The sequence below is a fragment of the Eulemur rufifrons genome, chromosome 16 (genome assembly GCF_041146395.1).
Source record: "Eulemur rufifrons isolate Redbay chromosome 16, OSU_ERuf_1, whole genome shotgun sequence".
NCBI lineage: Eukaryota > Metazoa > Chordata > Mammalia > Primates > Lemuridae > Eulemur > Eulemur rufifrons.
In genome coordinates, this window is record NC_090998.1 from 2423946 (window position 1) to 2445055 (window position 21110).

Here is a 21110-nt window from a genome sequence, read left to right on the forward strand (position 1 = left end):
ATTTTTGATTGACTCATTGATCAATGAACATCCCTAATCACGTTGTCCTTCTGCCCTCCAGGGAAAGCTCTACACCTGCTCAGACAGCTCCAAGCAGACCGAGGCAGAATGCAAGTGAGTCATGGCGGGAGGACGGCCAGCGCCCTGGCCGGTCAGACCTGGGAGGCTGGGGACTTGGCTAGAACCGATGGACAGCTTGTTCTTTCTCAGACCACAGTGGCACCGGGGCTCTCAGCCATATGTCATCTAGTCTTATTGACAGGACACGTAACATTTTCTGTTCCTGAAGGTTCATGCACTGAGGTGCTTCCAAATAGCCAGGACGCTGAGGTTCAAGCCTGGCCGGTCTCCAGCATGCAGGGGATCAGGTGGATCAGGAGAGAGGAGGGATGGGAGGGCCCAGAACTAACTCTTTCTCGTCCTCTCAGGGGTAACTATATCACGTACAAGGACGGGGAGGTTGACCACCCCATCATCCAGCCCCGCAGCTGGGAGAACAGCAAGTTCGACTTCGACAATGTCCTGGCAGCCATGATGGCCCTCTTCACGGTCTCGACCTTCGAGGGGTGGCCAGAGTGAGTGAGCAGACCACGGCCTTGTCCCCCAACATCAGAGGGCCAACACAGTGGCCAGTCCCCAAATGCTGTTGGTATCTGTCAATATCCCACACTCCTGCCCAGTCCTACCTACCTGTGTCCTCCCCAGGCAATGAAGGTGTATGTCTAGAACCACCTGTAGACCACAGTCACTGCTGAAGATGTTGCCATTTTATTTTATTTTTTGAGACAGGGTCTCCCTCTGTCACCCAAGCCAGAGTGCTGTGGCAGCCTCGAACTCCTGAGCTCAAGCGATCCTCCTACCTTAGCCCCCCGAGTTGCTGGGACTACAGGCATGTGCCACCATACCCAGCTAATTTTTTTTTTTTTTTTTGGTAGAAACAAAGTCTCACTACGTTGCCCAGGCTGTTCTCAAACTCCTGGCCTCAAGCAGTCCTCCCCTGTCAGCCTCTCAAAATGCTGAGATTACTGGCATGAGCTACCATGCCCAGCCAGATGTCACCATTTTAGAAACTGCCAGCAAAACTGAGCTTTTATTTTAGCTCTCTTTCCAACCTCAGCAAGAGCCACAATGTCAGGGTCTCTGTCACCATCCTCATGGCACCCAGGAGTGGGGCACAGGGGGCGTTTCTCCAGTGTGGGCCCTTTGACCAAACACCATGGGACTCGAGATGGCCGCTCCCAGCCGCGCTCAGTGTGGGCGAAGACGGCTGAGGTGTCTCTGCCCCGGCTCCTTAGAGAAAGGCTTGTCTGCACGGACGGTGGGGGGGCAAGCCATGGCCCCCTGCAGAGGCCGCGCACGCTGATCCCCCTGCCAGGCGCCTCCCCGCACATGCTCCCGATAGCTTTGTATGGACACCTGCTTTTCCCCAGTATGTATTCCAGTGAAATTACAATGTAAAAATCAGAAATCCTATAAATATTTCTAAGTCAACAGCAGCACATGGATCTTAGATGAGAGTCGCCATTATTGTATGGTGAAGTATAGGTGATGCCCAGGGCACAGCCAGATACCGTGCAGGGCTGCAGAGGAGGGAGGACATAATCCCTGACTGCGGAGAGTGACAAGCTTCGTGGGGCGCAGCACAGGCCCGAGTGGACAATGTGCGTCCGTAAACCGCTTAGCTATAAAACCAAACCATCGCCGACGATCTGAATAAGCTTTGTCACGTCAGTGCTTTTATCTAACTGGATATTTGCTCTCAGAGAGATTTATTTTGTGTTCCCTCTAACATGCTCTGAGTCCATGCCAATTTGCAAAGCTGTTTCAATATTGACCAATATTTCCAGTATTTGCGATCAATGTCCATGACTTACGTTACATTTAAATGGATTTTCACGGTGTCAGAGCACCTTCGTATACCTCCTGTCAACTACCCTGCGAGGTAGGAAAGTCAGGAATTACTGTCTCCCTCTTACAGAGGAAGAGTCTGAATCTCAGAGAAACTGAGCACTTTGCTGAAGGTCACACGGCCAGCAAGTGGCCAGGCTGGGACTTGAGCCCAGACCTTCTGGCTCCAGCCTAGAGTTATTTCCTGCACCCTCATCCCAGGGATCCCCAGGGGGCAGTGCCATCGCTCCGCAGAGGTGACACTGCTCCTCCCGCGCCCTCTGTGGGGCTGTCTCCCCTGCAGGCTGCTGTACCGCTCCATCGACTCCCACACGGAAGACAAGGGCCCCATCTACAACTACCGCGTGGAGATCTCCATCTTCTTCATCATCTACATCATCATCATCGCCTTCTTCATGATGAACATCTTCGTTGGTTTCGTCATCGTCACCTTCCAGGAGCAGGGCGAGCAGGAGTACAAGAACTGCGAGCTGGACAAGAACCAGGTAGCCTCCTGGGAAGGGGGAAGCAGGGCCGGGGGCCACGGCGGCAGCAGAGAGCGAAGGGCCGTGTAGACACGCGGTCTCGGTCTTTTGGAGGGGCCTGCGCAAAAGAAATGCAAATCCCCGCAGACCCCAGATGTGGCAAACGCATCCAGCCAGCAAATATGTGTTAAGCTTCGACTTAAGGATCCTCTGTGATCGGCCCAGTGGAAAGAATCTTATGCCCTGTGAGAAGCTGACGAGTTAGGAAGTACCCACATGGGTGGCACCTTTGGTAACAGAGGAGAGAAACTGGAACTACAAGAGAGCCTTGGGGCTTTGGGAAACCACTCTTACGTGGTTTCTTCAGTAAAACCCAGAGGCCTGTGCAGGAGGTGGGGACAGGAAAGAGGCTTAAGTGGGAGTGAGACAGTGATGCCCAGTGCTATGGCAGGTTCCGGTGGCCCGTGAAGGACAGCCGCCAGCACCGTCGGTGACTCACAGGGCTGCTAGGGTGGGACGTAGCTGTAGTCACCGAGGTCCGTTCCCCAGCTAGGTTCCCGGCGGGGAGAGTCCCTGGGGAGACGCATCCCTGCCCGTGAGTAAGGACTGCCTATGGGAAGGGACAGGGCGCAGTCAGACACGACAGTCCGCATGACGCTGACTGGGCGGCTGAACCCCCTGTGGGTTTCCATGTCTGCGTCTCAGGTTTAGACGCGTCATTCTGGCGGCTGCGCAGACCGCGGGTTGAAGGTGAAACACGGAAGAGGGAGGCCAGTTAGAAGGTGGAAATGACAGATGATGAGACCTGGCCCAGCGTCAGGTCACTGACAGTGGAGGCGGGAGCGTAGGAGGAGGTGACAGTGGGGGGCTTAGGGACTGGACACGAGGCTGAGGGGGCGAGAGCGGCAGGGGTGATCTGGCCCCTGGTTTGGGGATCTGAGCGCAGTGCAGAGAAACAGCCTGGACCTGCGCTGGGGGCCTGAGCATCCCTTTAGCCCAGATCTCCTCCCGTCGTGGCTGTGTCTTCCGATCTTGTGGACACTGGCAAACAAGGACGGTGGACTGGGGACAGGAAGGAGAAGCTGAGTCTGTGGCGTAGGGACTCGTCAGTGGGAAGACGGAGCCTCGGTCAGTCGGCAAGTGCACAGGCGTCACGTGCCGGCTCCCTGCAGAGCAGCACGTGGGCTTTGCCACGGTGACAAAGAGAGACACGCGCCCCTTTCTGATCTAGACAAGGAGTTTGGACTAGAAGGGACTCCTCCTTGATTAAGGGAGTGGTAGAAAATCCAAACATTTTCCAAACGCCTTCTCAAACCTGTAAGTGAGCTAGAGCAGTAGGTGGTATCTCTGGCTTCTGGAGATCCTATCCCCAGGCGTGTGACCTCATCGACATCCTACGCTCTTTGCCACCCCACCTCCTCCTCCAGGTGGCTAACCCCACTCTCTCCTGTCCCCGCCCTCCCAGCGACAGTGCGTGGAGTACGCCCTCAAGGCCCGGCCCCTGCGAAGGTACATCCCCAAGAACCAGCACCAGTACAAAGTGTGGTACGTGGTCAACTCCACCTACTTTGAGTACCTGATGTTCGTCCTCATCCTGCTCAACACCATCTGCCTGGCCATGCAGGTCAGTCCAAGAGGGGCCCGTCCCGCGACACCTGCGGGAGCGGGTAGCTACGAGAGGGTAGGAAGTGTGAGGCAGCAGCGGGGCCAGCTCATTGCCCCTTCCTGGTCGCCAAGGGAGGCAGAAAGATGAGTGTCCCTTCTCACAGTGAGCTCCTCTCTGGGGCCTTAGGAACGAATCCTCAGGACTCTGAGCTGATGGGAGGGAGAGGGGAGGAAACGCAGAGCAGAGGGGTGAGCTTGGCGAGTAGGGTGTGGTTTGAGCAGGGTGGTCCCACAGCCGCCTGTCTTCAGCAGGGCCAGCTTATGGCCCAGCTCTCCTGAGCCAGAGTGCTCCACAAAATCGTCTGCTCCATCAGGAAGGAGCACAGAACCCCACCAACCTCTGTTTCTAGAGACGGCAGAACAGGGAAGAGCGCAGGGGCTCCCTGAGTCCGCCTGACTGCCCATGGGCGGTGGGTGGCCTTCGGGGCTTGGTCCAAGGAGGATCTCTGTTGAGATGAGGGCTCCGAGAAGGCTGGCGCAAGGCGGGGAAAGGGGAGCAACCCTGCCCCCTGTTCACGGCTCCCCTCCCCTGTGCAGCACTATGGCCAGAGCTGCCTGTTCAAAATCGCCATGAACATCCTCAACATGCTTTTCACCGGCCTCTTCACCGTGGAAATGATCCTGAAGCTCATTGCCTTCAAACCCAAGGTAGGCCTCGCAGGCTGCAGGGCCGGGCAGGAAGGGCGGGGGTGCAGGCGTGAAAGCAGGAGACCGGGTGGGGGGGAGGCATCGTGAAGGACCACCCCTTCTCCAGGACAAATGCTCCAACTCCTCCACCTGCCAAGAGCCACCCTCGACACAGACTCTCAGCTCACGGTCTTGGGCCTGGCGGGAACATGCAGGAAGGAGATTCCTCCCTGAGCTGAGCCTCTCCTTCTCGCAGAGGCAGATGATAATCCCTGTCCCCCAGTTCCCATCCCGCTCTGTCCCCCTTCCCCAGTACATAACCTAGAAGAAAGTGTGCCCACAGACTGGCAGACCAAACCTCTCCGGCCCAGCCCCCCAGACCCGCTCAGCCTCTGTTCTACCCTCTGCCCACTCTGCTAGCTCCACAGACCAACCTCGTGTAAGAGCGTCGGCCAGGGCCGCAAATGTGTGGGGCTCAGGGCTCCAGCCCCGGGGCACCAGTTCGCTCACACTCGCCCATGCAGGAAGAGCGGTTACCTGCACGTCGCTTTGCTCCTTGTAAGGGAGACAAGATTGGACCCATTGGCTGAACGAGGCAGGGTGGGAAGGGTTGGATTGCCTGTCACTTTGGATTATCTGTGCCCTTCCTGGCCCACCCAGAGCTGTGGTCTGGTGTGATAGGTTGCAGTCACCAGCGTCCACTGGCCTGGGACTCACCACAAGGGCAGCTACTTCTGAGGGAGGCCACTCAGCGGCCCCCTGGCTGCTGTAGCACCTTCTGGAGAGCAATGAGAAGGAGGTCTAGGAAAATTGTGCAATTACAGACAAGGAAATACCTCCCACTCTCTGAACCTTGCCCTCCACTCCTTCAGTAGTTTTCCCAGGTGCAGCCCAGGTCAGCAGGAGGCCAGAGGAGGAGTCTGGCGATGTCTCCTGTTTTTATTCAAATTCTTACGTGTCCCAGGACTGGTTGGGGGTGGGGAAGGGTCCGCCGTGGCTGTTGAATTCATATTCAACTAACTTTCTTGACACCGTATCGTGTGCTACACGTACATCGTCGCGCGTAATCCTCAAAACACCCTGTGAGGTGGGCATTTGCAGCCCGTTGAAGGGAGGAGGAAAGTGCGGCTGGAGCAATGAAGTGCCCGGTGTTAATCACACCGCTAATCAACGGCAGGACTGGGATTGGAATCTAGCCCCTCTGACCTTGTAGTCCACGGACTTCCACCACGCCCAGCTGCCAGCCAGCACTTCTCCGTGCCAGAGCTCTGCTGGCTGCTTTCAAGAAAGAGGGAAATAACCTTTGGGAAATTTAAAAGGTAAGACAGACAGTGGCCTCACGGTGCTGATTCTTCCCCTCACTCAAGAACGCCTAGGGACCGTGGCTGATTTGCAGAGAATAAGACTCCCAGCAAGCAGGATTTGAGGAGCACAGTGCTTCCTGCCTCCTCCGGAGCAGCAAACATGCTCTTTTCCTCTTTCCTGTCCAAGTCCAGTCCCATTTAGGGGCACACATTTTATCCTGGTGTGGAGAGGACCACTGAATGTCCCTGGCCACCTTCGTCAGGGCCACAGTATCTCCCGCACGGGGCCCTGTCCCAAGCCCCAGGCCCAGGAGCACCGACAGGCCCGCTGCCCACAGCCCCATGACTGGGAGGCCAGGAGTGTGGGTCCCTGCCAAGCTGCGCTTCGGTCTCAGCTGACGTCCTCGCAGCAGGGAAACGGGCACCGCTTTCATCTAGTGTGACGAGACACACGGTTTAAATATTTCAAAGTCCTGAGTCATCCCGCAGTGGACTCAGACGTGTTTCTGATGGTGTCTGCGGCGGTCCCCAGAGCACTGCAGTGGAATCGCATCTCGTGAGCACAGAAGTACTGGGCGCCCTTCCCTGGGAAGCACGTGAACTTGACAGCTACAGGAACCCCCCCTGAAAGACACTCGGCCCAACTCCTGCACGTCAAGGAACGAGCCACCTTCCTGGGAAGTAACCAGTTGGGGTGGCCTGGGCGGGTGGAAAGGAAGACACTGGGAACAGCCACTGTGGTGACAACAGTGAGAGAAGGTGTTGCAGTGCAGTGCCTCCTAGCTTCCTCAGTCCCCGGTTTTCTATTGTGAGAACATGGAACAAAAAAAGAGAGACTTTTCCTGAAAAAGGAAGAGAGCCATTCTGGGGCCATGTGCATCTCATTCACACCAGGGTCAATCTGTGGGGTGAAGAGAAGGGAAACTGAGCCCCCCGCGAGCTCCCATGAGGGGACTTCCGGCGAGGGAGGGATAAGAGGGGCACAGAGTGGAGCCAGGGTCCCTGGATTCTCCCTGAGCTCTTTTCTTCACTCACAAATAGACTCCAGGAAAAGCATCCCCAAAATTTTCAGGCAGAAAACCGAACCAGAAGCCACTCACAGTTCTGGAAGAAATATCTAGCTGGGTCTGGCCCAAGAACCGGCGTCTTCTAACAGCGACCTGAAACCCACAGCAGCGTCCCGGTGTCGCCGCTCACTCGGATTCTGTGCAGCCCTGTGTGTGTCACTGGCGTGACTGTTCACACACGACACACGTGTTCGTGCTCCGCTGGTTCACAGCCGGGAGGACAGCCGGGCAGCAGGGAGCTGGAGACCGACGCCACTCGCCGTAACCAGGGGCCACTCGCCGTAACCGGGCCGTTCTCCGACACTGTCCCTGCTGAGTTTGCGTCTTTGCCCTTTAGTGTCTGTGACTGGCGGGGGCGGGGGGCGGTGGGGGGGGCGGCAGCCAAGGGTCCGCTCGCTTCTTTCTGTCACTGTTGTCACCACAGTGGCTGTTCCCAGTGTCTTCCTTTCCACCCGCACTCACCACACTGTGGAAAACGGACTCAAGAATGTCCCTGCCCTACATCCAGGCGCCCCTCCCTACGTCCTCACTCTGTTCACAGGAATCTTCACACAAAAATTAGGGAAAATTAGGGAAAATTAGAAAAATTCAGCCCCCCACAAAACCTCAGGACTCCGTGGGGTTGGTCCGAGAGAGCGGGTGGGTGATGGCGATGCTGACGGGGACACGTCCGGCAAAGCGGGGGAAACGCCTTCCCTGGAGGCAAGACAGCTGCCTGGGGGTCCCCGTCCCTGCGTGACCGTGCAGGACCAGGTGGCCGGCAGTGAAGGTTTTGGTTGGAAGGCTCTGAAGGCAACTGAGGGGCTGGGTTGTCCTAGTATGAACTGAAGTTTACCAGCAAAGACAGCAAAAGAAATTTTTAAGATACCCTTAAAGATACAATACGCACTGAAAAATATCCAGTGCCTAAGAATAAATCTAACCAAAAAATGGCTAAGACCTCTACAGAGAAAGCCATAAAATTTTAGAGAGAAGAATCAAAGACAAGCTAATAACTGGAGAGACATATTAGGGTCCATGAGCTGGAAAACTCAATATCGTTAAGATGTCATTTCTCCTCACACCGATCCATAGACTCAGTAAAATGCCAGTTAAATGTCCCAGACGACCTCTGCCCGAGGTGAGGGTGGCAGGGCCACACCGCCGTCCCTCAGGCCCAGCAGCAGGAGCCGAGCAGTCCCCCGCTCCGGCAGTCTCGCGCTGTGCTGGCGTCGCCCTGGAGGGAGCCGGGAGCCCCAGTGGCCGCCTGGGCGCGGCTGTGGTACTGGCAGGAGTGATGATGTCACTGGCTGCCTGGGATTTGCTGGGGACGCTGTCTCTGAAGGACGTGGGGTTGCTGCAGGAGGCCGTGAGGGACAGGGATACAAGCGTCTCCCCAGAAGGCGTCGGTCTGCCTGGTGGAAGGTTTGACGACGCCCCTCCTGCAGGCTCCCGCGGGGGCATGGGGGGTGAGGCAGCGGCCCCACCGCCCTCCCCTCGGCTGGGCCACTGTCCCGCACGCCTCCCCGAGGGGGCGCCCCTGGCAGCCCTCGGCGATCAAATCCGTGCGTCCTCCCCCCAGCCTGAGAATGGTCCGAGCGAAAACTCCCCGTGGCCTCCTGGCCCAGCTTTCGTGAATAAGACTGACTGAAGCCTCAGGGCCTACTTTCATGTCGCCAGACAAATTAGGACCCAAAGGCATTTCAAACCTAAGGGATGAAAGAAGCCTCTAGACCAGCGCTGACGGAACATTCTGGGATAATTAGAATGTTCCGCGTGCACAGTCTGTACCACAGCCGCTGGCCCCTGTGGCTCTGCACACCTGAAATGTGGCCAGTGCCACCAAGGAATTGATGTTTTTGGATTTTATTTATCTTAATTAATTTCAACGTACACTTACGTAGCCTCTCGCAGCCCGCAGCACCGCCCGAGGCCCTGCCCCTTTCCCGCCACGGTCCCAGGTCCGCTCTCCCCTGTCCAGCTGCTCCGGCTCCGCGGAGCCATCCTCCCTGCCCTCTCTTCATCGGGTGGTTTTCTGCCAGAAATGGACTCCTACTGGAGCCCCTCTCGACAGGGCAAGACTGGGGCCCCCAGTGTGGGTTTTCTCATGACTCCATCCGTTCTCTGGCCGTCCCCGGAGTCACTTGTCTTTGGCAGCAGCGAGGGCCGAGGCCGTCCCCCTGCAGATTCTTCGCTGCCAGCTCCTGGTCCTGAGGGAGGCAGCCGGTGCCGCAGGAGCCGCCCCGCCAGTCCGCAGTCGGTCTTGCTGCTGCAGGCCCGTGTGGGCTGTGCTCTGGGGACCCCTGGGGCTCCCCGATGCTCTCTCGCCCAGTCCACTGGGCTTCTGACTAGGTTTCCTGATCCGCATTTTAGTGTGACACTGAAATCTGAGAGCCCTCGTCCCCTCCCCGGTCTCACCTGACCCCATCGGCAGGATGCAGAACCTCGTCCCTGTACATCCCAGTTGCTGGCCAGAGACTTGCTGCCTAATGGCCTCGATGCCACTTCCAGAGTGGGGCCAGCCTTCCCGCCACACAGCTCCCCCAGCCCGCTCCACCTGCGACCTTGCCCTGCCCACGGGCTTCCATCTCCAGGCAGCCTGCCTTGCAGCAAGCCGTCTGCAGTCTGGGGCTGTGACCCCTGCCTGCCGCAGACGCAGAGGGTGTGGCCAGCACTTTCAGGGTATCAGCTAACAGTGGGGTGGTAATTCAGCTGCCACTGTGTTTTCTCTGCTTTGGGGGCTTTTGTGAAGCCCCTGTTATCGTTCAGGAAAGAGGAAATGAGGGCAGTGAATCATGGCTGCTTCAGAAGGCAGCAAAAATTGGTGAGGTTCCCTGTCCTCATCAACAAGGCCTTCAGCACTGCCCTCGGCTGGGAGCAAGGGACAAGTCATAACTGGCCGCTAGCCTGGCGATGAGATGCTACCAGATCAGAGCTGCTTGGACCGTGGCATCAAATGCCCTCTTTGTTGGGGCCACTGCCCACAGCACCGCCTGCTCCGGGCTCACTGACCTGCGCAACCGCGGAGCTGTCGGAAGAGCCAGGGGCTTTCAGACGGTGCGTTAGTGACCAGCACCGCGCAGTGCCAGCCAAGGCCAGTCTGCTCTGCCTCTGGCCTGAGAGAGGGCGTCGCTGGCCTTGGACTTCCCAAAGGCAGCTTTCCTCGTGTCCAGGCACGCCTGTGGGGTGCCGGGGACCCCATGGCTTCCAGAGCCATCTCTCCTCTGCATGCTCTGTTCTCAGGCATGGCTTTCGCCCCTGAGAATGATTGTCAGCTTTGACGTGGGAGCACAGGCCCCGCCGAGGTGAGGAGTGCGGGGGGAACCCCGGGGGTGTGGTCAAGACGGAAAGGGTCCTCGCCTGCTAAATTCTTTCCACCTGGGGCTTTAAGTTCACGCGTGGACAGGCAGAGGGAAAGCCCAGGTGGGGAGGTGGGTGCACTGGGAGTGCTCACTGCAGCAGAGGAGCTCAGCCGCCCAGTCCTGCGTCTGCTCTGTCTGCTCTGTCAATGTCTAGAACCTTCTGTCTTTAAAGATTCAGCACCTGGGCTCCCTTTGGCGAATAGCTTTCCTCACACAACCTGAAGATGCCGTGGTCCACATCCTCCAGCCGGCGTGGGGCCTTCCAGGGGCATCTGTGTCTTGGGCGGGGCAGGAGGGGCTTCTGAGGCTGAGGCGGGTTGCCCCGGAGTGGAGCCGCTGCTTTAAGAGTCGCGGTCCTCTGTGCAGGGCCGAGCTGCTCCCAGGAAAGGGCACAGGGTTCTGACGTTCACCTGGCAGGTGCACAGGCTGGGAGGGCAACCTCAGCAGACAGCTCGAGCCCCAAGTCACACAGCAGATTTACTTGTCTGAACCAGGGAAGAGAAAGCATTTTTACCAACCGGGAGCCAGGCCTGCGTTCCTGCTCAGGCCAGGGTGTCTGTGGACCGTAATCAGACATGTTCTTTGTTCCCGGGAGGAGACTGCTAGATGGCATTCCAAGGATAGGCTCCTGAATGCCGCTCTTCCATGGAAACAGCCACCAAGGCCCCGCACCACCCCACAGGGGAGCGGCAGGGCCAGAATCCCTCTAAATGCATCAGTGCAGCCGCCCCAGGGGCTGGAGGCCCCTGAGGGCAGGAGAGACTCCGATTTCCTTAAACTCCTCCTTGGGCTGTTGAGAGAAATTAGAAGACTCTTTCTTTAAAGCCCAGGAAAGGACCAGGAGAATGAATTGGAAAGTGAGATGATCACTAGGAAAAGATGCAAATGGGGCCATTTTCTCTTTTTGAAAACTGAGAATCTTCTAGAAACTTGGTTTTTACTAAATAATGACTTTGCCGGCTGCCATGTGCATTCTCTCCGACTTCACCTCTGCCCCCGACTGCGCCCCTCACCAGGAACTGCCCTCTTCCAGCAATTTCAAGTTGGCCATACCCGTCCGCGTGATGCAGTGTTTGTGCGAGGCTTTAATTTTTACAAAGTAAATTTCACTTTATTTCTTTGCTTAATCATCTGCTGCCCCCAGATCCCACCCAGAGAGAACATTCTGGTAGATTGAGAGCCAGGAGGCCTATGTCCCTGCTCTGTATCACCTTGAACGAGCCCGGGCTGGGCAGGAGGGGAGAGGAAGCTCGTACACGCACTGTGCCTGCGTGTCTGTTTCTCTGCAGAACAGCAAGCCTGGCTCGGCAGGCTGTGACAAGACTGAACGGGTCATGGCTACAAAGTGATTCAGGCTTCGGGGAAGGCGCGTCCAGAGGAAACTGGGCAGCATCCCCCAGCCGGAGGAGTTTGCACCCAGCCCTGGCTCAGTTCCTCCAGCCTCACTGTGCCCTCTCCACAACCATTCTAAAATGGATCGTTTTGCAATCCTGATGTTCTGTCATCTCCGAATCTCCTACCCCGAGCTCATTTATTCTATTCCTTCGGCCAGATTTCTGCCTCGCGCCATAATATAACTTCAGGGCTCATCCTGGTGCATCTTTGAGGTGGGGTTATGTAAGACGCGGCATAAATTGTGCTACTCAAGTCTAAAACTGCCACTCCCCTGGGCTGTGGCTTGACGGGATTTCGGCTCCGTTTTTCACCATTTCCTCTCCTTTTCTGTCTCCCAGGCTTTGACATTCTTTGTATGTTTTATTTCAAGACCTCTTTGCCTGTGTGGTGCTTGGCTAGTGCTGTGCTGAGGGGTAAAGCTCACTAACGACCCAGTAACTATTTCACTGAGCACCCAGCGTAGTAGGCAACACGCCTGTACCCGGGACACGGCTATGAACACAGGCAGGTGGCTGAGCCCAGACGTGCCGGGTCTGACTCTTGGGTCTTGTAGTGTCCCCAGCTCACCTCTCATTCATCCCTGGAAAACCTGCTGTTCAGCCTGCTGTTCATATTCCAACTTTGAAAGAAGCAATCGATAAACACATTGACCCATCTGTATCCGTAACATTTAGAAGCAAAGCAGGGAAGGAAGTAACACAGATTGTCAATGAAGAGCCAGACATTGGGCTAGATAGTTTACTCTTCTTATCTCATTTGATCCGTACAACAAATATTATAGTCTCCCATTTTGTATCCGAGGAAACCGAAGGTCAGAGAACGGCTAAGTAACACATCCAAGGTTGCAGAGCTAGTTTTTTGTTAATATTGTTGTTTATAACAAACACTTAGTATCATGCTCATTATGTACTCCATACAGCTCTGAGCGCCTTAACAAATATTAATTCATGTAATCCTCACAAAAATCCTGGGATTTTAATGCAGGTTTAGGTGACTCAAAAGCCAAACTGTGGCCAGGCATGGTGAACACACCTATGATTCCAGCACTCTGGGAGGCCACAGCAGGAGGATCGCATGAGGCCAGGAGTTCAAGACCAGCCTGGGAAACATAGCAAGACCCATCCCTACAAAAAACTTAAAGATTGGCTGTGCATGGTGGCGCACACCTGTAGTTCCGGCTATTTGGGAGGCTGAGGTGGGAGGATCGCTTGAGCCTAGGAGTTCAAAGCTATAATGAGCTATGATGATGCCACTGCACTCCAGCCTGGGCAACAGAATGAGACCCTGTCTCTAAGGGAAAAAAAAGTCAAACTGTCTACCACATCCCCATTAAAATAAGAAATGCGAACAGGCTGAGTTGTTTCTATGCACTTCGTGGGTCCTCAGCAAGTGTTAGCTTTCTTCCTCATTAGCGAAGCAGAGACAAACAGAAGCAAGCCACTGTCACTTAGCAGCTCCGTGGACCTTAAGTGTTCATTCCATTCCTGTCCTTCCACCCCAGCTGGGGCCCCTGTCCCCCTTCACCTCTTGTTCGGCTGTTCTGTCCGTGGCCCCTGTGTTTCCCTAGGCTGGTTTGGACCTTCTGGATTTTCCTTCCAAGTTTGCATTCACAGATACTTTCAGGAGAGGGGACAGTCCCCTGAGAGGTGGGCTCAGGAAAGTGAAACAATAGCCTGATATTCATGAGTACACATGAATACATGCATATTCATGAGTACCCACACACAGATACACAAACACACGTGTGCTCATTTGCAACAGGAAGACTTGCAAGTTGTGGAGACAAAAATCAAATTGCTGAGTTCCTTGAAGGCAGGAACTGTTTCATATTCATTTTTGTGTCCCATGGGAGGCATTCAGTGAAAGTTTAATGCATGCATGAATGAATGGATGAGGATTATAGAGCTGGAGAATGAGGAAAAAAGAGTCGGAATATTAACATCCGAAAACATTAAGATCATTGATCCTCCGTCAGTGCAGAAATGTCTACACATCCCTGCTTTCTGCTGTAAGAGACTCCCTATTTCTAGAGCTAGCGCTTTTGAAAATCCTTCTTTATACTGGATTGTGCGCCTCTGTAATTCCACTTATCTGTACTTATTTTTCCATCTTTTCCTTCGACGAGCAGTTCCTGAGCACCTCAGTGATGATGCTGAGACACGGCACCGTCTTTGTGGGGCTCGCAGAGCAGTGCAGGCAACGCCGTCCACAGACAGAGAAGTTTCCGGTGGGGCGAGTGCGTGCTGGGGCCCAGGGCAGCGGGGGGAGGAGGCACCTGGTTTAGATGGGGAGGTCAGGGAGGCACCAGTTTAACTGAGCCCTGGAGGCTGAAAAGGAGCCAGCGGAAGAGCATTTCAGGCAGAGGGAAGAGCAAAGGCCCTGAGGCAGGGCAGCACAGCTTGTTCTGGGACTTCAGAGCGGGGGTGAAGAGGAGGGCCGCGCAGAGGCCGGGGCACGCGGGCCTTCGGGACCATGGCAAAGGGCATGGGTTTCCTCTCATGGCAAACCACAGGGCATGGGCCTTTCGGGGGTTCTGGAATCTGTTCCATTGTTGGCTGAGTGAAGAACGGCTGGTGAGAGGGGAGCAGCCAAGGAGCCGGATGCCAGGAATGCAGGCGCCACGGCAGACACAGTGCGGTCGCCAGAGTCGCGCCACCACTTGATGGTGAATCGGATGTGACGGTGAGGAAGAGGAGTCAGAGGTGGCTCACAGGTTCCGGGCTTGTCCCTGGGTGGATGGGATGGCAGTGCCATTTGCTGAAATAGAGAAGAATAGGAAGAAACCAGCTTAAAGGACGTATTAGGTTGCCAAGTGTCACACAGGCAGTCTGCGCTGGGGATGCATTTTGGGAGTCAGCGCCTTGTATTCCCTCTGAAGATAGAAACGGCACGAGTCCTGCCCAGAAGCCTCTGCGTCCTGGGAGAAGAGGAACTGGAGAAGGGGCAGAATCAAAGGAAACGGGGGGAGAACGGAAGAGGAGGGAGAGGAAAAGGGGTCTGGAGGCCGAGAGCCAGGAAGACTGCCAAGAGGGGAGAGGGGGAAAATACCTTCCCGGGGTGGACGTATGGTGAGCTGCGCCAGCTGCAGAGGGCAGGCGACTGTCCTCAGGCCTCTGGAAACCGCCCAGGGGTGCAGAGAGGCCAGAACACCGCCCTGCTCGCCGGGGGCAGTGCGGGTCTTACATTTTGTTCGTACAGTTTTGCCCTCATCTGCGTGCTCCCCCGAGGAGCACTGCAGAGGCCCGACTCTGCCCCCCGTTCTCCCATACTGGAAGACCTGGCCAGGAGGACCTCAAAAGCCAGGCCCTTCCAGGGCTCGGTGGACTGTTTGCAAAGGAGCCAGAGCCCTTTCTTTTCCCCAGCTGTGCAGGGTTGACTGTGGAGGCCTCATGATTCCGTGAACGGAGTTTCCAAGGCAGGCCTTCTGCACTTCGCCATTGCTGAGAGGATCTTTGCTCTCAAAACCCACGCAGCGCTTTAGCTAGGGGCAGGCACGGTGCCCTCGCCGTCCTCTCCATTCCCTCTCCGTCTTCCCTATCTCCCCATCGCCCTCACCTCACTCTGCCGGGGCAGCCCCGGCGCTCAGCTCCCACCTCGTGTGGCCTTCTGTGGACTTAGGCACATCCCTAGGGTGCAGCAGCTGCTCTCGGCCTCGTGGGGACAACCCCGGCCACCAGCAAGAGGTGCGCAGCCCTCGGAGTCCCTTCAGAGGACAAAGTTTGCATCCCACATGCTCATTCAAAGTGCAGGGAGATGCCTTGACATCCTCTCCGGGAAGCCAGGGTCTTCTTGGTTGCTCAGTGCTCTGTGTTCAGCACCACGCTTTGGGCAGGGATTCCGGAACAGTCTAAGCTGATGACTGAAGAAAAAGGAAATGGCAGTCTAGTGGGACCAAGATTTAGGATTTGGGCCAAAAGGATAGTGGTCACAACTGGGTCACGTTCACGCATCAAGACCATTGGCTCTTGCTGTGTGCTCTCTCTCCCATCCAGCCACCCCCAGGGCCCCCACTTCCCTCTGCCGCAGCCTCCTTCTCTGTCCCCTGGGTCCCTGCAGAAGCTCCGCATTCCTCCTGGTTCTGATCGGGCCTGAGCACCTCCACTGGCCTCTCCCCAGCTGCCCCTGCCCACTCTGGGCCCACGCGTGCTCCAGCCCTTATGTCTTCTTCCGTCGTGCCCAGGCCCTGGACTGCAGGCAGGAGGGCACTGGCCACCTTTTCCATGTAACAGGTAGTAGACACCCTGCACCGCCCTTACGGCCCAGCTCCAGTGCCTCCTCCAAGATGCCTCCCAGATCAGCCCAGCCAGGACCGGTCTCCACTGCCTCTGAGCTCCCAGAACGCCTTTTCTCTCCTCTGGCGCTTAACCAGAGCTCCTGGGGGAAACGCCTTGTCCTTCCAGGACTGGGTAGTCTCTGAGCAGGACCTGCTCCTGTCCACCTGGACCTCCTTCCCAGTGCTGGCACAGCAGCACCTTGCTCCAGCAGTGCTGTCAGTGTCACCTAAGCGAAAGCCCACCAGAGCTGGCCTGCACAGACGGCACCCTCCGGGTGCCCTTCCTCCCCACAACAACCTCAGCCCTGGATCGCAGGCCCCAGCGTGCTGTGAGGACACTGCCTGCAATTTCCCGTCCGCCCCACGAGCTGCCACTCTCCAGGTGGTCCTTGCTGAACTGCTGGAGGGGAGAGCAGAGATGGAAGATGAAGACAGTGGCCCACAGAGCCACCCCCAGGGCAGTGTTCAGCAGGACCCAGCTACAGGGTCACCTAAGTCAAGGACGTCCTCACTCAAATGTGACCAGAGTGCAGAGCCTGTGAGAGGCAGTGGGCCCTGAGCTCACGCCAGGCCAGAGCTCTGGGACTGAACGCTTCCAGCCTTATTGGAGGACAGGGCCCATGTGTGGTTCTTTTGTTTTGTTTCATTGGTTTTTTTGTAATTCCAACAAGCATCCCACAGACCGAATGTTCTACAGAACACAGTTCTGGAAACCCATGGGGCATCACACTGACACAGGGAGGCAAAACTGATGCTGAGTATTTAGGCCTGAGGACGCTGAACGTCCTTTAGTGCATGAGACACTCCTGCCCGACAGAGAACGGCCCTGCAGGCGCTGGGAGAGCACCCGGGAAAGTCCATCCACGGGATGCCTTTGTGGGCATCGTCCAGTAGGAAAGATACTGAGGTCACCTTCAGTGGCCGGTTAATGGCCAAGGTTCAATGTGGATAAAACCACCATTAGAAGTAAGAACGTGTCTTGGATTGCATGACTTTGTATTTCCTCACTAACCTGGAAAATTCAACTTAAAAGACCTCAAAAGCAAACAAGAATATTTGTTTTTGAAAGTTGTACAGAGGCCAAGTACAGTGGCGCATGCCTGTAGTCCCAGCTACTCGGGAGGCTGAGGCAGGAGGATTGCTTGAGCCCAGGAGGTTGAGGCTGCAGGGAGCTATAATGACGCCACTGCACTCCAGCCTGGGTGACAGAGAGAGACCCTGTCTCGAAAAAAAAAAAAAAAGTTTTATGGTGACAGACATCCTTTTAGGCTAGTGATCTGTAATCCTTTCTGGGCACAAAGCTCCTTTTTGTAACAAATACTTTGTAACGTTAATACCTTCTTAATTTCCTTTAAATAAAATTCAAAGGAAACTTAAAATTCACATCTATACCCATAATGCAAAAAAAAACTACATAATTCCTTAATTATAATATAATGGGAAAAGTCTGTGTTTAGTAGCAGTAAGAAGTCATTCCACATGAAAAGCAGAGGATAATGAAAGAGGGGAGGTGCGAGCCACCAGAAGAAGGACTGAAGTCACAGCTGGGGAGCCTGAGTGGCAGAGGGCACCTGCGTAAATGTCTGTCGAGCCCCGTAGGACACGCCGCGCTTCTTCACTGCACAGCACTGCCCCTCGCAGGGCGGGGCACTTAGCATCCCGGCCCACCCACCAAGGCATCGAGATGCCCCTGCAGAGGTCCAGGATGCCCGGAGACCAGTGCCACCCCCTGCGCTGAGACCGCGGCCTCAGGCTGGCCCGGGAGAGCTTCACTCCTGCCTCCTGTTGGATTTTAGCTGAAACCTATAGTGGGAGACCACCATGCATGGAAACTCAGCACGCGTCACAGTAAAAGGAGTAGAAAAGGAAACAGCAAGGAGGGGAGGCGGCTGGGAGGAAACACAGCAACCCCAGCCCCCGCCCCTCCATGGTACAGAAGGAAGAGGCCGCGCTGTGTGGGGCGAGGCTCCTGCCTCTGCTTAGCAGCTGACGGCCGAGTGGCATTGCCCTGATTATTGTTTACTGTGGGGCGCCCACAGGGTACCTGGTGGCACAGTGCACAGCAGACAGGCACACACGGGCCCTCCCCACCTCCCCCTTGTACCCAGGGATCTGCATATTGTTGCAACATTGTGACAGGTTTCTTTCCTGCCTGGCGTTTGAGAGCTTTAGAGTCACTATGAATGATAAAAAATAATTATATGACTTGCATAAAGCCTCCGTGTGGGAAGGGTAGTATTAGCTATTACATTTAATTATTTAATGCAGAAAATTATTCACACTGTGCAGAAAAGCCTGGTGGAAAGTACACTGTGGTTCCCCGTCTCCACCCCTGCTGCAGGGAAAGGAAGTGGAGCGCGCCGGATCTGGTGGGAGGAAAAGGGATTCCCAGACCTCCGGGTGCTGCGCATGAACCCGACCTGCCCAAAGCCGAGGGCTGCCCGCCCTGCACTCGGGCGGCCTGTTCCAGGGGTGGGAATCTCCTTCCGTGATGCCAGGGCTGCGGGCAGTGCAGGGAGGCGCTGGCAAGGCTGAGAGAAGGGGGCTTCTCAGCAAATACCCAGACAACAATAGTGACGGTAGCAAGGGCAGAACCAGCAGGCAGTGGGCGTCCCTCTGTGCCAGACGCTGCAGGCACCTGTCCTGTGGGAACACGGATAATTCCCACCAACCCGTGTGATTGCTCCTGCTTTGCAGCTATGGCGGCGGGGGCACAGGGAGGTCAGGTGGCTGCCCGCACAACTCGAGGCTCATCTCTGGAAGTGAAGGCAGTCCAGCGGTCATCCACCTCTTGTTCATGGAAGGGGGTGCAGGTCACTGGCTGGGCCATCCCTGCCCCTTAGCAAAGGAGCAGCCCACTAGGGCAAGGGGCAGGGGCAAGGGTGATAGGATGGACTTGGGGGCTGCCCGAGATGTTAGGCAGGAAGGAGCCTCTCCGACCTGGGTTTGGAATGCTCTCCCCACGCCTAGGTCAGCTGGGTTGGACCAGGAGGCATGCAAGGCAGGCGGGCGGTTTCGGGCGCTGCCGCAGGTCCAGGCTCATTCCCATAGCAAAGGGGAGACAGCTCCTCCTTGTTCCGTCCACTCCCAGCATGAGTAGAGTGAAGCATCTGTTGGCATCCCCCGGTCTACCCTGGTGCAAACTGAGGCAGAGGAAAGGCCTTCTCTGGTCCCCGAAAGACGGCAGGGTTCAGGAGGTCTGATTCATAACCGCATGGCTGAGCCTTGCAGAGGCGCCTCCTAAGTGCTTATTCTGTGTTGATGGGATAAATAAATGAATGAGTGAATCAATGAAGGCCTTCGAAAATTCCCTGGGGAGGAAAAAGTGTAATTCCAAAGAAAACTGGAGCAGGTGTCTAGTTAAAAGTGTGTGTTCCCAGGAGTGTGTGTCCCTCCTGCAGCTGGGAGAATGGCCCCCATCACGACCACCCACCAAAGGTCCCTTGCACAGGGCACGGACCCAGCCCCCTGCCCACTCCTGCCCTTTGTCTCGAGTCCTCCAGCGTCTGTGCGACGTGTGCTTCTGGGCACTTCTGAATTAACACGTCACAGGGCGGGCTGCCTCCCTGGCTGCTGCCCACAGCTGCGTGCCCAGTTACGCCTCCTCCACTAGACGCCACTAATTCCCATGATTACTGTCACACCTAAGTGGCATCCTAATATAACACAATTCATATCACCTCTGCTTGGTGTCCGTTACCATTGCGCTCTGCGGTGCTCCATCCATGGGATCCGCTCTTCACAGACACCTGCTGGGACTCGGCCGCCGCGGCGGCGCCCACTGCCAGCTGGGCCCAGCCCCTCCCAGGTCCATCAGCTCCCCCGTGTCTCAGTCCCACAGCCGGACCCGAGAGACCGGCGTTCCCAGGACTGGGCGCTCTGCCCGCCCCAGCCACCCTGCTCAGCCCCTCTCACACCCCTTCTTTCCAGACCTGCTCGCACAGGCAGGACTGTTGTTCCCTTTTGGGGACCGCCTCCCGTGGTGAGCACGAGCCATCTGTCAGCCTCTCCCATGCTAGCCCTGCCCCACTGGGTAGGCTGGGCCACTTCCCCTGGTTCCATGTCGACGTGTTCCTTGCCCCATGTGAGTTGCAGGTCACTTCAGAGGCCCTGGGACCCTGTGGGAAGTCCCTGGGGACTTCACATCCCTGGCTCACCACCAGCCTCTTTCCTTACTCTTCCTCCACCCATTCTCTCTCTCCTTTGTCTTCCCTCTCTCTTTCCCCAACCCTCCACCGGCCATGGTTTCTCCTCTCCTGCCATCCACCTTAAGTGACTTCTCCCACCAACGTCCTTCTCCATCGTCTTCTCACGTGACTGCTGTGATCCCTTTGTCCCCTCCCTGCCGCGCGGGCACCGTCTGTCCCTCTCGCGCCTCTGCCTTCCGTCGTTCTGGCTCCGCTGCCCGTCTCAGTCCCAGCAGCCCCTGCTGCTCCCAGCGCAGCTCGAGCTCTGGCCCCCTGCGTCCTGGGAGGGGACCGTCCCAGCCAGGTGCCCCTGGACAAACTGGAAGTGGAATCAGCTTCCCCATAGGGACGGGAATGTTTCCTGGCTCCCCTCTCCTTTACCTTCCTCTCTCTGCCGGACTGTCTGCCAGAGATAAGCGGGTCGGTGGGAAGGAACAGAGAAGAGAAAAAAACAAGTCTTGCCCCTGAAATCACCTTTTACCTCAAAATTCATAAGACCAAGCAGCACAGTCCCAGGATATAAATGGAAGTGTGTGCAGATTTCCTCGAGGATGCCTTCTGACCACCAACCCGTCTACAGCTGTTGCCTTTGGGAAGATTGCAGGGGTGCCCTCTGCTCCAGGCAGAGAAGGAGCGAAGGATCCGGAAAGCAAGGGCTGAGGCACGTGCCAGCAACCTCCGCGGCAGCAGCCCTTGATAGCGCTCCCGGGTCAGAGATGGAAAAGGGGCCCACCGGGGAGCCCACCCATCTCCTCCCAGCCCGCCAGCCAAGGAAGAGTGACCTGTCTTCCCTGGTGGGAACAGTGGTTTCTAGGAACCTGGCAGTTAACTGTCCACATGAATTTGAGTCTAACAAAAGTCGGTCCTGACACCCTGAGC

The 21110-nt window shown here is 56.4% G+C and overlaps 1 protein-coding gene across 19 annotated transcripts in view; it reads left to right on the forward strand.

Annotated features, from left to right (window-relative positions):
• The window catches only part of CACNA1C (calcium voltage-gated channel subunit alpha1 C), a 585430-nt gene that overhangs the window by 504714 nt on the left and 59606 nt on the right, over positions 1-21110 (forward strand). For all 19 annotated transcript variants that reach the window (XM_069489394.1, XM_069489389.1, XM_069489378.1 and 16 more), the window contains 5 exons: positions 62-114; positions 429-575; positions 2192-2393; positions 3838-3996; positions 4575-4685. In XM_069489394.1, the coding sequence (XP_069345495.1) occupies positions 62-114; positions 429-575; positions 2192-2393; positions 3838-3996; positions 4575-4685 (672 nt within the window). The remainder of the gene's footprint in view (positions 1-61; positions 115-428; positions 576-2191; positions 2394-3837; positions 3997-4574; positions 4686-21110) is intronic.